The sequence below is a fragment of the Mesocricetus auratus genome, unplaced genomic scaffold (genome assembly GCF_017639785.1).
Source record: "Mesocricetus auratus isolate SY011 unplaced genomic scaffold, BCM_Maur_2.0 Super-Scaffold_100023, whole genome shotgun sequence".
In the NCBI taxonomy this organism is placed as follows: Eukaryota; Metazoa; Chordata; class Mammalia; order Rodentia; family Cricetidae; genus Mesocricetus; species Mesocricetus auratus.
This window is the reverse complement of record NW_024429204.1, coordinates 8036035-8051617: the sequence shown is the minus strand read 5'-3', so window position 1 is coordinate 8051617 and position 15583 is coordinate 8036035. Positions and strand designations below refer to the sequence as shown.

Genomic DNA, 15583 nt, shown 5'->3' with positions numbered 1-15583 from the left:
ATGGTACCCCAGCCCCCAATCTAATAAAAACAGTTCGTACCATTTTCTCAGCTGACTCAGACTTGACATGAAGGTGCTTAATGAGTCAGATCACTTCCCATAAGTTGTTTTGAGGAGATTGAGAGCATGTTGCCGCACAGTGGTTTTGGCAGTGTGGCTTGAGTGCTTATCTCTTCCCCAGCGTGCCTTTAAGGAAGAATATGCAGAAATCGCTCACAGTGTGTGGCAGTCAGTCTTAAAACCAGCAGCCTCAAACTGCATCGAGGTAACATTGTGGACTCCATAATGCTAAGAGGTAAAGAAAACAAACAACGATTCAAAGTAAATTTACAGAAAGCCCGAAGGACCGAATAACTGACTATTAGAGAGATTTCACGGTTGCGGTGTGGTCAGTGACATTTTTCATAGAAATCACTAAGAGGAACGGCAGTTATCTGTAAATGCCTTTTGTCTTTATTGAGAAAAATGACTCAACAGTTCCATCTGTCTATAGCAAGTTTTCAAGGCTGTAAGTCTGCATAAGAAAGAGTGAAATTAAACCCCATGCTTACAGCCCCAATCCTGCTACTAATTAGTTGGAGGAAGGTGGACAGGTCGTCTAGACATTTGGTGCCTCACTCGCTCACTCTCTCCTGCACCTTGAGCAACATGTCGGAAAAGCCATGTGTGGCCTCTTGACTTGCGTGCTCGAAGGGAACAAGCCTGGGAGGCCGACTCGGTCATAGTCCTTTCTTGGCAGCCATCACAAATGGCCAGCGTTGATTCTTGACGTTAGTGCTCTGTAGAAGCTGCTGGAGACCACGTTTAGTTCTCACAAACGGGAGATGAGAGGTTTACTCTTTGCTGCAGCGTGTTTTCGTTTCCCCATAGGAAAACGTTAATCTAAGCATGATGTCCGTAGTTTCCGTGCTAAGTGGACGGAGAGTAGGATCACCCTCATAGTTCTTTTCTCTTGTCCACAGACTTTTTTTTTTTTTGACGGCACAGCCATTAGATTTTCCCCTCGTGCTGCATTCGGTTCTCGTTACTGTTTGATCCTCTACAGAGCTATCTCTAGAAAAAAAATTAAGCTTTCAATTGAGGCTACAATAAATTTAAGAAGAACTGTGGAGCTCTCCCGTACAATGAAAAACAACAACAACAACAATAAAACACAGATGTTGGGCCAATAGTCTTAGAATAAAAGTGAACTACTGCCCCCTTGTGGTGGAAGTATATATTCCCCTAACGCAAACAACTGGAGAACTGTTTAAAAGTTTCCCCACCCAAAACCTTTGTCCTTTACAACGAACATAAAGTATTTACGGAAAGAACTTTTAGCCATTTCTCCTTGCTTAAACAAAAGGAAAAAACAAGGAGGATCGTGCCTTTGAACATTTTCTCCCCTCTACGTGAATCCAAGAGATTAGTAACCCAGAGTGACAAGTGTTACAGGGGACCAAGTCAAATTTCAGTCCCATTGCTTTGATGTCCACCATACTGTACCCGGTGTGTGTTAAAGCCTGGAACTATCTTATCGGTCCTATAAAGGTCATATGACACAACCAAAGGACGATTTTTACTGCTATAAAACCAGGAATGTCTAAAATACCATGTAGAGGAAACTTTAGTGGTAGCTTAATAATTGACACATAGGTGTAAGTGCTTTGGGGTTTAACTCTTCTTTTTCTGCCATTTTGAATATAAAACAAGAAATTTAACCAAGCCAGATAGGTCACAGACCACCTTATGATATAAGGACCAAAGAGGCTATTTTAATGTTATCTTTACAATGGTAAAAAGCTGGCAAGGGTAGTTACCTAGTCAGCAACTTCCCCTTCAGGTCTAATGGCTTAGCGAATTATTCCTTCTACGCTGGCAAAAGCAGTAAGTTCTCTGGATAATTTTCACATTTGCATGCTTAGAGAAGCCCATTTCACCCATTATGCTGGATTTTGGTGATTGTCCTGCTCTCCCCATTACAGCACAAGAAGAAACCCTTCTGAAAAGTCGTATGTGGTTACTGTGCAGGTTTTCCTGTTAGTGCTATTTTCTATTTAAAACCGACCGTGATTTTCCCATTTTCACTCTCAGTCTGTTTCATGTGCACACACAGTGAATTTTAGTCATCTTAACCCCACTTCCTTTTATTAATGTTTTTGTTGTTGTTTTGAGATCACAATTTAATTGCATCATTTCCTCCTTCCTTTTCATCCCGGGGAAAACCCTCACCCATATACCTCTCCTTGCTGTCTTAGCAATCATTAACTGTTGTGGTACACACACACACAGATGCACAGGCACGTGTGTGTGTGTGCACGCACAAAAGCGCGCACACACAAACACACAATGCTTTCTTAGTCCATATGATATGTATGCTTTCAGGGTTGACCCTTCGGCATTATATAACCAGTTGGTATACTTTCCCTTGGGGACGACCGTTCTCTCATTAGATCACGCTGGTCATTGCTGTGTTTCTTAGGTGTCACAGCTGCGTAGGACTGTTGCTTGCTTGTCCTTTGGAAGCTTGCACGGTGCTTGCTGGACATCGTGAAAGCTAGTCCTCAGGGAGGAGACTTGAGATCAACTTCCAACTCGGTGGTGTCTGAGCCATGGCTCTGACGTGCTTGACGTCTTCAGCAATAGAGACTCACCTTCTGCATCTCATGGGGCAACCAAGGGTATTGGCAATAGTCTTTAGTGTTTTGGGGGGTTTCTTGGATACCTGTGACCCACAACTCAAAAGAGGGTTTCCCACGCCTGGTGTCATAAATTCGGATGGTCTTTGACTCTTGGAGGGAGCACTGTCATCACAGATGGGGAAATTTCACTTAAACTACGTATGTATTTCTATACCTGCTTACATGCATTACAGGTATTTCTAAGTAGACAGTACTATGATTATTTATGACTTTTCCAGACATCTTTTCTTTTGCCTCCCTCCTTCCTTTTTTTGTATTTGTCTCTTTCTCCCTAACTGTGTGTAACCTACTTTTTTATTTCCTAGATCAGATCACCCATACCCTGTTGTTCTGTTTCCCCTATACCCTCGAAGTAGTCACCTTTGATTTCCATGGTTTTGCAGTCACTCCATGATATTTATTGTCATCTGAATATTTGGAGCCAAGAGCCCCAGATGAGAGAGAAAAATGAAACACTTGTCTTTCTGAGTCTGGCTTACTTCAGTCAGTGTTACCTTTCTGTGTCCATCTATCAATGTGCAAATTTCATTTTTCTTTTAGTCGAATAGTATTCCGTCATGTGTAGCCCTATATTTTCATTATCTATTCATCCATTGTAGGGCATCGATGCTGTTTCCATTCCCCAGCTATTGCAAATGAGCATCAGTGAGCATGGCTGAACAAGTATCTGTGGACCAGGATGTTGAGTCCTTTGGTTATATTCCAAGGACTGATACAGCTGGGTCATATGGTAGATTTAATTGTAGCACTTTGAGAATTCTGCACACCATTTCCAGAGTGGGTAGACCAGTAGGCCATCTGCAATCTCACCAACTGGATGAGAGTCTCCTTTCGTCTTTCATCCTCTCTAGTGTTTGTTGTTGGCTGTTTGGCTGTTTTTTGCCATTATGACTGGGGTAAGATGATCTCAAAGATATTTTGATATTCGTTTCCCTAATTGTTGAAGACTAGGAATACTTTCTAAGTGATTTCTTAGCCAGTACTCCTTTTCTTTTTCTTTTTTTTTTTCTTTTCTTTTTTGTTGTTGAGAACTCTCTGTCCAGGTTCCGGGCCCATTTTTTTGATTGAGTCAGGGTGATTTTGTTATTTGTTTGGTTGGTTTTCACTTTTATCTCTTAGTTCTTTATAAATTCTAGATATTAGTCCACTGTCAGATGTGTAGCTTGCAAAGATTCGCTCCCACTTTCTTCACATGGTTGGTTGGTTGTTTTGTTTTTTTGAGACAGGGTTTCTCTCTATTGTTTTAGAGGCTGTCCTGGAACTCACTCTGTAGATCAGGCTGGCCTCGAACTCACAGAGATCCACCAGCCTCTGCCTCCTGTGTGCTGGGATTAAAGGCATGCACTACCAACGCTCTGCCTGGTTGGTTGTTTCTTTAGCTGTGTGGAAGCTTTTGGGTTTTGTGAAGTCCCGTTTGTCAGTTGCTGGCGTTCGTTCTTCAGCAAGTAGGGTCCTGTTTAGAAAGTTCTTTCCCACACCTGTATCAGGTAGGGCGCTGTCTTTGTTTTCTTCTATCATTCCAGGCTTCACATTGAAGTCTTTGATCCATTTGAAAGTTAGATTTTGTGGAAGGTGAGAGATATTCATCTGCATGGGGACTTCCAGGTTTCCCAGAACCACATGGTGAAGATGTTTTGTTTTCTTCAGGGCATGTTTTTGACGCCTTTGTCAAATACTAAATGGTTAGAGTTATGTGTACTCCAATTTGGGTCTTGATTTTATTCCATCAGTCTGCATACTCTACATGTCTGTTTTTGTGCCTATACCATATTGTTTTTATTATTATGGCTCTATAACACAGCTTAAATTCTGGAATGGTTATTCTGCTAGCATTATTATTTATTCTAGGGATTATTTTGATGTTTCAAGGGTGTTAAGTGCTTCCATATGAAATATAGGATAGCTGTTTCTGTTTCAGTGAAGCATGCGATGGGGCTCCTTTAAAAATTGGGGATTGCATTGAATCCGTAGAAAGCATTTGATAAAATGGTCAATTTCACAATACCAATTTGACCAGTCCATGAGTACAGAATATGTTTCCACTTTCCAGTCACTAGAATCCAGCCTTTATTTCTTTCTTCAGATGTTCAAAGTTTTCATTGTGACGTTCCTTCACCTTTTTTTTAAATTTAGGTTTATTCCTAGGTATTTTTTTCTTTGAGGTTATTGTGAATAAATATGATCTCTTTCTCTGTATGTTTGTTGTTGATTTCTGCTACTGATGTGTGTAAGTGGGTCCCGCATCCTGCTCCACTCCTGAATTTGTTTATAGTGTTTATACGTTTTTCTAGTCAATTTCTGGGATCTCCAATGTATAATATTATGTCATTTACAAAGAGAGCTGGCATGATGTCTTCATTTCCTATGTGGTCCCCTTCAGTTTTCTTCTCTTGCCTTATTGTGGCGTGTAGTGCATGCAACACAGTGTTGAAAAGGAGTAGGGATAGTGGACAGCCTTGACTTTCTGTGATGCCTCTGAGACTGATTTTAGATTTTCACCATTTAGGATGATAGTGGCTGTGGGTTACTCAGATACATCCTGTATTGCATTGTGGAACTTTCCTTCTAGTTCTATATTTTTCTGGGACTTCTATCATGAAAGCATGTTGGATTTTGTCAAAGGATTTTTTCTCCATCTAGGGATATGATCTTGTGCCTTTTGTCTTTAAATTCATGTATGTAGTTTATTAGAGTTATTATATTTATCTATTATATATATTTTTATTTGAGTCCTCTTTCTTTTAGTTGGACCGAGGATCAATCAAACTTGTTCATCTCCTCAGAGAAACAGCTCTTAGATTGGTTGATTCCTTGCTTTTTTCTTTGTTTCTATTTGTTTTTTCTGCTCTGATTTTTATTATTCCTTGCTGTCATCTGGGTTTGGATTTGGTTTGTTCTTGTTTTTCCAAATTTTTAAGTTGCTTCATGAAGTCATTTATTTGTGCTCTTTCAGACTTTTAATGCAGACATTTGGAACTATACATTTCTCTTGTTGGACTGTTTTCAAAATGACCCAGCTGTTTCTGTTGCGTTTCATTTAGTTCCAGGATTTCTTTCCTCATTTCTCTTTTAATACACTCATCATTTAGGACTGCATTGTTTAAATCTACATGAGCAAGTATTTACTAGCAATTTGTTGGCTGTCTTCTTTAAGTTTTATTTAATTATGGTCAGATAGAATACAGAGAGAGATTTTAATCCTTCTGAATTTATGGTATATTATAGAAAAACTTCCAGGTGCTGTGAGTAGAATGTATGTTCTTTGTTGTTTAGGCTGAAGTTTCTGGAGATATATGTTAAGTCCATATGATCTTTGATGTCATTTATTGTGATGTTTCTTTGTTTATTGTAGTCCAGCTGTTCTGTGTATTGGAGAAAGTAGAGTACTGGAACCACCTTCTATTAATGGGTCCATGTTAACCTGTGTCTTTAATTCCAGAAGAATATTTTTGTGAAATTGCGTGCACCAGAATATTTATGTATGTCTTGGTTAATTGTTACCTTTACTAGAATGAAGTGTCCTCCTTTATAACTTTCTATTTAGTCTTAGTTTGAAATTTATTTTGCCTGCTTTTAGGATGGTGAAACCAGCTTGATTCCTTGTCCCATTAAATTGGTATACTATTTTCCACTCTAGTATTTTATGATATTGCCTATTTCTTGTAGATAACAGATATATGGATTTTATTTCTTGACCCACTCAGCCAGTCTGTGACTTTTGATTGAGGAATTCAGACCATTGATATTTAAAGTTATTATTGAAATGTGTGTGTTGATTACAGTCATCCTGTTGTTGATATTTAGTGGTGTTTGTGTTCTCAGGGGTACTCTGTGGTTTAGTAATTATAACTTTTCTTTTCTTTCCATGACATCTTGACTATGCTTATTCCTCTATTCAGTCTTCCTATATTTTCTTTTGGTTTGATTCGTTGGATACATTTTTTAGCTGTTTTTTTTTTAAATCATGGAAATTTTTCCTTTATCCTTCAATTATGGCAGATAGTCTTGCTGGGTATTAGTTTAGAACCTGGAGTGCATGGTCTGAGCTCTTCTGGCTTCTTAATTTTCCATTGAGAAACCAGCTGTTATTCTGAAAGGTTTCCCTTTATACGTGATTGGTGTGTTGTTGTTGTTTTTGGTTTTTTCTCTTGCGGCCATCTGTACTCACCTTGTTTTGTATATTTAGTGCTTTTACTATGATATGCCATGGTCATTTTCTTTTCTGAACTTGTCTTTTTGATGCTTCATTATTAGGATATAATTGTATCACTTTCCGCTTCTCTTTTCCCAAGCCCGTTTCCCTTATACCCATCCTGTGATATCTTTCGCTTCATTTCAAGTTGATGGTTGCTTTTTCTTTGTTATTGTTACATGTACAGATTTTGTTTTCGTTTTTGGTTTTTTGTTTGTTTGTTTGTTTTTGAGACAAGGTTTCTCTGCGTAACAGCCCTAGCTATCCTGGAACTCGCTCTGTAGACCAGGCTGGTCTCAAACTCACAGAGATCCACCTTCCTCTGCCTCCTGAGTGCTGGGATTAAAGGGGTGCACCACCATGGCCTGGCCACATATACATGTACAGATTATTAAAACATCGATTCTTTTGTGGAAGTGAAGTGACAAAGTGATTAACCAGGAAGTTTTTCAGTCTATCCTTTGAAATTCAAGATGCCCAATAAACTCTTAACAGGCAGCTTATTAAGTTTTAACACTTATAATAATCTTGAAACAAGCCATGAATGTTACCATTCACATCACCCTTTACCCTCCCTCTACCTCTGACTCCCAAGCTCATAAATCAGAGTGTATGCAGGGAAATCTCAAAGAGAGAGTCTTTAAGTGTTTTCACTACGGATAAGTAGGTGAGGCAATAGATGTACGAATTAACTCAATTTAGTCATTTTACAAGGTGAAAATATGTTAGAACATCATGTGCATACAGTAAAGACAATCCTCATTTGCCATTTAGGGTAGTTATTATGAACTCTTAAGATATTTTGTGGTAGGTCCAGGCTTGCTCGTTACATTTGCCCACTTACATACCTTTCTAGACAAAACAATGGAAGGCTGGCTCCTTATTAATTAATAGCCATTTTAATGTCTAAAGGGTTTTATGTCAGTTATCCATTCCTAAGCATTTATATCTTATGTCCAGATATATATGAACACTCTATGAATGAATTCTTGATCCACTCTTATGTTCATAATGAGAGTATTTTTATGTTAAGGGATTTTTTTCTTAGACCCACTAACGATTACTTTGGGGGCAGTACCATAATAATACCCTTAGAAATGAATTTAATTGCTGTAGCCTTAAAATATAAAATGCATGAGTTTTGTTCCAAGAATACTTTATTGCTTCAGTAGTTTTGGAAGGAAGAGGCCATGGAAACTTGTACTAGGACATTGAGATAGTGTACTGCATTGTCACTATCCTAGTAGACATTTCTGTGTATACAACTTTGCCCAAGTTTAGATTGTTTCCCTAAAATGGATTCCTAGTTCAGAGTCAAAAGTTATGAATATTTTCAGGTGGCTTTGGAGAGAGGCTGTATTTGAGTTATATCTCTGAGATACATCCAGATTTAAGGATTTTTGCTTATAAGGGTCCTTCGTCGGTACCCCTTTTATTTGGCAGTTTTAATTGTTAAATATATTTGCTAGCCATTTGAATTTTCTTTATCAACTATATTTAGGTCTTTTGTATATTTTTATATGAACTCTTAAGGTATTTTAAGAGCCAACTGGCATCTTTCCACAGAATCATTCATCACTCTTAAAACAATAAATTTCTCTTGCTAATCATTCTTCTATAAACTCACAACTTGCCCATATGAGAAAGAGAAATCACCAATTTGCCACTCTTTGTCTGAAGTATAGATCTCTCAGACTTTTACTGGGGAGCCAGCTCCAAGGCATGGCAGCATTCAACAAGACTCTGTATCCTTTGGTGTTAGTTGCTTGAGAGATTTCATGAATTCACAAAACCCTGGAATAACACAAACCTCAAAATTTGCATCTTCTTCTTAGGTGATTTTTTTATTATAGTAGTAGCTACAACAGTAATTATACTTAATTATACAGTTAGTTACATTTGGCATGATGTGGCTTTCTCCCATTTCCATGCGTATGTATGGGCATACATGTTTTATACACACCCATATAATTGTGTATAACATGTTACATAAATATGTAAAAACCAAGAGAGAAGGTTTTCTATTTTATAGTCATAGCTACTGTTTTTTCCCTTTAAGTTTCTCTTTATTATATTTACTCGTAGAAAGTTTTTCTCGGGACAAACAGTCGTCATTTTGGAGGTCCTAGACAGCCTCTATGCCTTCCTGATAGAAGTACAAGAACTATTGCAATGATGCAGAGATTCTGTCTGAAGTCTGATGAAAAGGAAACGGTTGGATCCGAGAGTCCGTAGAAGAATGAAACAGTGGGATTAGTAGGTTTCGTTGCTTTCAGATATTCCTGTGGTTTGTGAGTCTTCCTGCTATTTTGCTTTAAAAGAACCTACCCTGCTGTGAATGTGTTAGCATGAACCCACAGTTTCTAGTTAGGAATATTTCTGCAAGTACTTTCTCACCTCTTGCTGTAGAAGAATGGATAGGATGTCTTTTGGGACCATTTCACTGTGTGTGTGTAAAGACTGGTTGCTTAGCGTGCGGCTTTGATAATACCTAGCTTTGTCCGTTTTGACAACTTTGCCTTCCTTTCATCTTAGTAGCGTGGCTTCCTCACGTAATAGCTCATCACTCTCTGGTGAACAATGACCGTAGATGCAGAAACGAAGACGCAGACTGCAGTGTCGTGACACACACATCGGTTACAATGTCCAGATTCTCTCTTCTTTGATGTAGCTTTTCTACATTACATCACATCAGTTTCCCTAAAGACGGTAACATCTCAACAAGTCATCCTTACACATCCATATGTTGGTTCTCAGCAGATCTGTTCTGCAGAGTGTGCTGTCCTACTCTGAACAGACTCATGCTGTAGTTTAGGGTCAAAGCCGCAGTGTTCTCAGAGCCGTCAGGATAATGATATGCAGAACTTGTCAGCAGAGTTGCGTACGTCTTCGGCTGCCAAACACATAAGCCCAAACCTTCTATTCTGATCTCGTGTAGTGAAGATTCCGAGTCTTCCATTATTAACTCAGAGGGAAAGAAGTTAAATCTGTTGAATTTCCCTTAGGGTAACAGGTATTATGCATGCCATTTATTTTATATGTGTATACATAAGTTGAAGAGGTACAATGATGCAATGTACAGAAGTCATTCCCCAACTTTAATATCATACCATATAGCTACATGAATATATCTAGGTAGATGTAAAGAAATTAAATGGGAACAAAAATTGGCACATTTATGTCCAATAAAAATTATCAAATAAGAACAGAGTTGGATGTTTCTCAGTTTGAACCTAATTTCTTAATGCCTGAAAAATCTTAATTTGGAAGAAAATGTGTAGAATCCTTTCTATAACTTCTCTTTTAATATATTTCTATTATTTCAAGTTGAGCATAAAGTCAGAGCAATCTACTGTGAGACCGCAAAATATTTTCAGTTAATTTAGTCCTGTTTGTGGTCAGATTTTGGCTTACTATCTTAATTCTTTGGTATTTGCAATATATTTAATACCAGAAATGGTACTGGCCCAAAACAAAATCAACCAACAAATCAGCCAAACAATGGCTAAGAAGTTTACATCCAACAGTCTTCATATGAAAGTAATTAGGGTTATCACTGGGTCCCCAAATCGTTTTCAGTCTTTGTCATCAAAGAAATAACCATACAGTTAGAAAGAATACTTGATAATTTTCAGGAGAATGACTGAACAAGCCTGTGATACCAAGTGTTTCATGCAAATGTCAGTAACTGTCCCATTGCAAAACCAAGGTCATCTGATGCTGATGCTTTTATTGGAATAACTATTAGATAGCTGATACAAAATTAGCCATCTTAAAAGTATAACTATGCATAGATTAGGGTTTAGTGAAAGTGATGTACATTTCCTATAGTGGTTCACAACCATCCACAACCCAAGCTCAAATTTCTTGGAACTCGGTTTATGGATGGTTGTGAGGCACCATGGAAACAGAACCCAAGTCCTCTGCAAGAGCAGCAAGTTCTCTTAACCACAGAGCCATCTCTCTTGCCCCATCTAGTTTATTTTATATTACCTTCTCTACATGAAGATTTTGAAATTGTGAATGCCACAAGCTTTCTCTAACATCTTAGGTCTTGTAGAACAGCTTAAGCAAGACGTGTTAGCTTTGTTCTCCTTTCACATAATTTCAATTTACTTTTAAGAGAAATGCCAAGGTTTAGATAAAGAAAGGATAAACTAAATGAATTTTAAAAATATAGTCAACAGTGATTGTTTTCCGCTTCAGATATTTATTTAGTGACCATGGACAACCAAGAATTCTTTGTAGAACTCCATAACTGACACTTCTCTTCAGACATGCTGTTTTCTGTTAAATACATTTTCGTACTCCTCAGGCGTGTCATCATTAGAGATAATGGACCTACAATGTTATAACTTCACAGCTGCTTGGATTAATGATGGCTTGGACTAGGGTTTCATTGGGTAGGATTAACCATGTTTAAAGATGGCAAAATGCCATTATAACTTAATGCCAAAATTTAATGAGAACCAGAAGTTAACTTCAAGGACCTTTATAATTTAATATGGGAGCATGATCATGTTCTCATTATTTTAATGTTGTGTCTATTAAAATAAGTTTATCTTCTTCCTTGAGATTTTTCCCCTCAGGCACCATTTGTTGGATGTTGACTGTATTCCTATCACTTTTCTGGGGTAGTGAGGAGTTAGACCCTTCTTCAACCCCAACAGTGACCATCTGATCAGCAATTTGAAGGAATGGGAAATATGTCCTTTAACTTAGGAAACTTAAGTGTTCCCTTTGGTTTCCAAAGATACGTATCTCCTTCATCTCTTGATTATTTTTTTAAGATTTATTTCATGTGTATGAGTGTTTTTCCTGCATGAACATATGTGTACTGTGTGTTTATGTAGTGTCTGTGGAGGTCATTGCAAGCCACCATGGGAACTGAACCCAGGTCCTCTCCAGCCCCATCTAGTTTATTTTATATTAGTTACCTTTTCCATTTGGGGGTTGTAATGACAAGGGCCAGGACACTGAATTTCATATGCACAGGAATACTGAAGAGCATCAGTTAGTTGGAAGCTCAACTAAATGTCCCATCAGTGCTGAGTACTTTGGTATCTGATGGATGCACCCTAAAGAAGTGGAACATTGATTTTTATATAAATTTGGAAGCAGAGCAGATAGCACATATTTGATAATTGGATTTTTTTCTAGAGTAGTCTTTCTGTGATGAAGGTAGAGAGTGACAACTCCCATTAAAATGTGACATTTATGAAGTCTCCCTTTTTTCTCTGAACATGCCATGTTTCAATATGTGTGTAATATAAAATAATAAACCAAAACAACCCCAAGTGCTTCCTGTTGTTTTTCTTCCCATAATCTTGCATATACATATGTACAAAGCAATGTCAAGACCTTCTGAAGTATAGAATACAAATGGCAGAGGCAGAGGAGAAATTGTAACCAATAATCCCTGACGGAGCAAAAACCTCAAGTATTCAGTTTGTGGTCCAGGCATCCTAGTGGCTAAGGGGAGAAATAGAACACGGTATGATTTTCTGATAGTAAAAACACTTATTATCTGTTTGTTGGAACAAGCAAGCCTTCTCAGTGTTAACAAGAATGACTTGTCCAGGCAATTTGGGTAAGAACTGATGAAACTTGGAATGAACGATCCCTTGTGAGTTTTTTAATAAAAAGAAAAAGAAATCAGCGCACACAGTCAATTGTTTCATTCATTGGTCTGTAGAGGACCTGGCAGAGATGGTGTTAAAATGAAGACCCATGCTCCTGAAGAATGGAGTTCGAAGCTTCTGGTCTATTTACTGTAGAGAGAAGCTTAGTTTCTTCTGACAGATGGGGAGAAGCAGAAAGTTATAAAGGTGGCTACTAACGGTGGCATTGTTCAAAGTGGGGGACTATAAATGGAATTTTCGCTGCACACTGATATTTGAAAGACTGATCTGGCCCCTGGGAAGTTTGTAAATAATGCCAGCTCCCTGTAACAGGAAGATCTGTCTCTGTTCTGGACAGCATATCCAATTTAGGAAATTATTATTATTTCATCAAAATTAATGTGAACAATTTTCCCTTTGAGGCGGCCTTTCCCGGAGGTGATGTTTTCCAGATGGGCTTTGGACAAAATTCTGAATGTTTTGTGTTCTCTTTCGTTGGGAAAGGCACTCTCTGACTTCCTCTGTTTTCGCTCTTTCTTTATCCCATCCCAGGGAAGAGAACACCAAAGGCCAAGGAGAAGAGAAACAAGAAGAAGAGGAGAAAGCTGACAGAAAGAGCCCAAGAGCAGCATAGTGCCTTTCTAGCTACAGACAGAGCTAACCAATAAAACGCGGGCCGTAGCTGGGGGATGCTGAGAGGGGATTTCGTTGTTGCTGTTGTTTATATTGCGAACGTGCACAAAGCTACTCTCCAATCCATACCGGTGGACAGCCTTCCTGCTGTCTCTGACCAGTCCTCCTTTTCCAGTAACGTTGTGAAGGGAAGCGCCCAGGCATGGACTCTTGAGTTATTTATGATTTGATTGGAACCTGGAGCCTTGCGATGGCGGGAGCGTGTGGACCTCATCCGTGGGAGCTCATGCATGTACGCCCCTGTGATGATGAGCACCTTGTGTCCTCAGAAAATCTGCCCCTGGCACGGTGAGCCTGCAGGAGGCATGCAGCTGTAGGTCACCGCCAGAGAACGTACCTGCGCCTGCTTTCCTGCAAGAAAATGCGGAAGGGGGCAAGCGCCGATCGCCGTTGTTTCTTACACGGTGCACCATCAGAGACAAGTGTGAGTGGAAGTAATACTTAGTGTCACCCGCCGCACCATGTTCTCGTCATGGGTGACCCTTCCAGGGATCTTGCGATGAGACTGCCTTTTTTAGCCGGGGGTGTTCTGTGGAAATCCCTACTCTATTTCAGCCTAGCGCTAATGTGTCCAGGTTCTGCTGAGCTCCATACTGTACATTGATGCCTTCTGTGTGTAGCAGGTCGTACCTGATGGATAAGATGTCACTGGTTTTCTAGTGGTTCTTAACCGTGGTCTGGCACATGGCTGTTCTAGTTTTGAGAACTGACAAATGTTTTGTTGCTGTTTGGCCTCTTCGGTTTGTGTTATTTTTGGTGTGGGGGTGGGGGCGGGCTTGTTTCTAATTGTAAGTTTAGGATAAGCTAGTTTGTACATAGAGTCAAACGACTGATGTCAGTTTCCATGCAGATAGAACTTCCCCAGTTCAACACACACCGACACACACACAGATACACACACACACACAGAGTAAGCAGCATGCAGCCATCAGAAGTCAAACTTCTTCTTAGTCGCAGACTTATGAAACACAGCCAAAACCAAGAGGACTTGTGTGCAGTTACTTGTATTTATTACAGAGTTCCTAGCTTCCTTTTTTTCCCCAAACTTAAAGTAACTCATGATATTCAACAATAGGTTACCTGGAAAAATTCTCGGGTCACTGGGGAAGCTGCTAGCATGAAGCCACCCAGAGACTGGACGAGAAAATAGAAGGGCTTCACCCAACTCAGAGTCACCATCATGCATTTTCTCTCTTGACCCAGAATGTCTTACACTAGAACAAAGAACTTGATGGAGGCTTCCCAGAAGACACACACAGTCATGATTTCCAAAACATCTTTGTACCATTGGGTCAATCAGCCCTTAGATTTATGAATTGGCAGGCTCCAAACGCATTATATTCCTGGCTGATCCAGGAGAAACAAAAGTTGTTGTGGCAGAGTTTTGAGGAAACCGCCAAAGCAAGGTAAAGCCTTTTCCCCGCCTTGCATTGGTAAAACTACCTCTTCAGTATTTTTGTTGAGTCAGAAACATCTTGCTGATATGTATAGATGTCATAAGCTTCATTATGAAAATATTGATGCAAGATAAGCCATATATGAATGTTGTATCCAACTTTAGGGCTTGCACTTAATCCTAAAGTGTTTCCTTTCCTTCATGTCTACTCACAGTATATTCCTATTTACTGAGTGGGGATGGGTCTCCTTAATATCATACTTCATTGCTAATAAGTCGATGCTTGTTATGTTTCTGGGCTGTTGTTTTTTTTGTGCATTAAAACCTCAGAAATTGCTTTTGGAGTGTTTTTTATTTAAGGGTACTCTTGGGGAAAGTACAGTGCTATACCACCACGACTGCCTGCTTGTAATCCATAAAAGACACGAGAGGATATATTGGTAGCGGTGTCTAGGATACTCATTTCTGTAGAACGTCTTACACAGTAATAAGAAGCCTGAGACAAATTGTTCACTCTCCCTGGGTTCTTACCTAAATGCAGGGCTGTTTATAGGGCTGCATTTACAGAGGTGCTGCAGCCCTCTGTATCCGCAGTATAACGTATAATGTGTACTCAACTATGTCTCACAAATATTTGAATGGCGTTGCATTATCCCCATGCCGAACATGTTTGTTTCTTATCAGTCCTTAATGTGTTTAGCAACACTTAAACACAAAACGTATACATATCAGATATTTTTGATAATCTTTAGTATAAAGGAAGGTTGTAGACATAGTAAATTAAATGTAAATCTGACACAGCTTTCTATGTGAACACTTTTGGGGGGTTTAGGTGTCTGCAAGAACCTTTTAGAACCAATGTTAAGAGGAAACCAACACACTCTTGTACAGACTGAGTTAAGAATTTGGTGATGTATATAAAATGTGATCACCAGAACAGATTATTAGGCATTACACAGTCGGTTACCTGTTATTTCTTCCATTAGCTATTTAGATTTTT

General features: G+C 39.0%; 1 protein-coding gene across 3 annotated transcripts in view; it reads left to right on the top strand.

Annotated features, from left to right (window-relative positions):
• Positions 1-14920, top strand: part of Rspo2 (R-spondin 2) — a 137972-nt gene extending 123052 nt beyond the window's left edge. For all 3 annotated transcript variants that reach the window (XM_040730561.1, XM_021228713.2, XM_013115262.3), the window contains exon 6: positions 13047-14920. In XM_040730561.1, the coding sequence (XP_040586495.1) occupies positions 13047-13162 (116 nt within the window). In that variant the 3' untranslated portion in view covers positions 13163-14920. The remainder of the gene's footprint in view (positions 1-13046) is intronic.
• Positions 14921-15583: the final 663 nt, after the last annotated feature.